The sequence below is a fragment of the Lottia gigantea genome, assembly GCF_000327385.1.
Source record: "Lottia gigantea unplaced genomic scaffold LOTGIsca_371, whole genome shotgun sequence".
Lineage (NCBI taxonomy): Eukaryota > Metazoa > Mollusca > Gastropoda > Lottiidae > Lottia > Lottia gigantea.
In genome coordinates, this window is record NW_008709264.1 from 31,502 (window position 1) to 33,393 (window position 1,892).

At 34.1% G+C, this 1,892-nt stretch overlaps 1 protein-coding gene across 1 annotated transcript in view; it reads left to right on the forward strand.

Annotated features, from left to right (window-relative positions):
- LOTGIDRAFT_239595 (hypothetical protein) overlaps window positions 1–1,083 on the forward strand; it is a 3,400-nt gene extending 2,317 nt beyond the window's left edge. Inside the window, exons 4-5 of the mRNA XM_009059143.1 lie at window positions 340–436; window positions 682–1,083. Coding sequence (XP_009057391.1) covers window positions 340–436; window positions 682–770 — 186 coding nt within the window. The 3' untranslated portion in view covers window positions 771–1,083. The remainder of the gene's footprint in view (window positions 1–339; window positions 437–681) is intronic.
- Window positions 1,084–1,892: the final 809 nt, after the last annotated feature.

Here is a 1,892-nt window from a genome sequence, read left to right on the forward strand (position 1 = left end):
ANNGCTTACAGTTTATATATACAATCTAATATTAGATTTATCTCTTAGCATTCAAAGCAAGCAAGACAAGATAGTTACTCCTGTTTTGGCTTCTCTTTGTCATTGATGCAAGGTAGATGGGCTAACATGGAAAAATAGTTTAATTCTTTTCATTGGGCAATAAACTTTGGTCCTGTTTGCCACAGATTGTACACCTGAAGGATCCTTCAAGAGCTGGATTGGAAAGTGTGTAGTATGTTATCCTGGCAAATTTACCTCGTTGTACACCACAGAGCATGGAAGTTTTTCAAGGCTATGAAACATTGAGGATGAGCAATAAAATTCTGTTGTATTTTTCAGATATGGGTTGACATGAATGAAATGGTTTTTACTGTGAACATATATCTGGTTGTCAAGATAGCTTCGTCCAGGTCAACTAGCTGGTTTTTGTATTCAGGTATTGTTTTATTTAAATACTCATGTTTCTTTCTTGTTTCATAACAGAGACTATTACATCTGATATTTTAGTCTAAAAGTCAGTTTACAGAGCATGTTTTAAGAATGAAGGCATATATAATGTAATGGGTGGGTTAATTATGTTGAAGAAACACATTCAAATTTTGCATAAAAATGTATCCAATTATTATTGTTCAATAAATCTGTGTAAAGCTATAAGTAAAGATTTGTATTATTATTTTTCAGTCAATCTTACACTGAGTGTTACAGCTAAAGTTATAGAGACAATAGATATAAAGATAGATGATACAGAGAGACTTGTAGTTATATTCTGATGAAAGAAAGAGAATGATTGGATCGTATTGATAACGCGTCATGACATTTAAGATCGTTTTGAGTACGAAACAAGTGAAATAATGATGAAAATTTTTTTCGACATTTCTATCAAGGTTACAGTGACAAAAGAAAGTATGTGCCCTGTTTAAAGTACATTGAAATCATAATGTAGGAGGATTTGTCTGCTGCCCTGATTGTGTGGAATCATAATGCAGCAATAATGTTAGATTAGAATGGTCTCAAGTTACATTGGCTGTGTCTTTGACTGTTATAATTGTGAGAATGTTACTAATGTAATAAATTGTTTTATCTAACCAATTCTTATTTTCTGGTTGAACTTCTGCATGTTGCATGTTGAGGCCACAACACTTTTTCATTTGATTTGATCACGCTTGTTTTTTTGGCTTTGCTGACTGCAGTTTGGTAAATTGACCCAACTTTTTTTTAAAATGAGGTGTTGTAAATTTTGTATGGGGCGATACACCGATAGCATCATTTGATTGCTAAAACCACACAAGTCAGACTAAAAATTGGAGTGGAGCAAATAGATGCTTTCAGTGTAACACAAGTTGCAAAACCACAAAACAATTCCTTAGGAGGATTTTGGCGTAAATGTTAGATCTGAATGAAGAGTTGTATGATTTTGGCGGGGCTTTTTGGCTGGAGCCCTCAAATTCTGGTTGCCAGATTAGTGGTAGACCTGAGCGAGATGAGTATTGCAAGGCTTGGAACGAACTTCGAAATCACATACAATTTGCCAGCAAACAGATGTACACCCACACAATGGAACAATTGATGGAAACTGTCACTGTCATAATCACTCTTCAATATGAATATTCCAATTCAGCTTAGCATACACAAATCATACATTAATACATAACTTGACATTAACCAAGGCCTACATATATATGTGAGCAAAGATATTTTTGCCGTGTCTGGTTACAAAATACACACGACTTTTCTATTTGTTTTAGAAACTATAGAAGTCAAATCGGACTGTTTGTTTTTGAACAATGGTGTATTTAACGATGCATTGTGCCATGACCCCTCGAGTTATAAATGAAAAATATATGTTACTTTCTCTTCCAAAGTAGCTTTAGATGTATTCTCCAGCTTCCTAC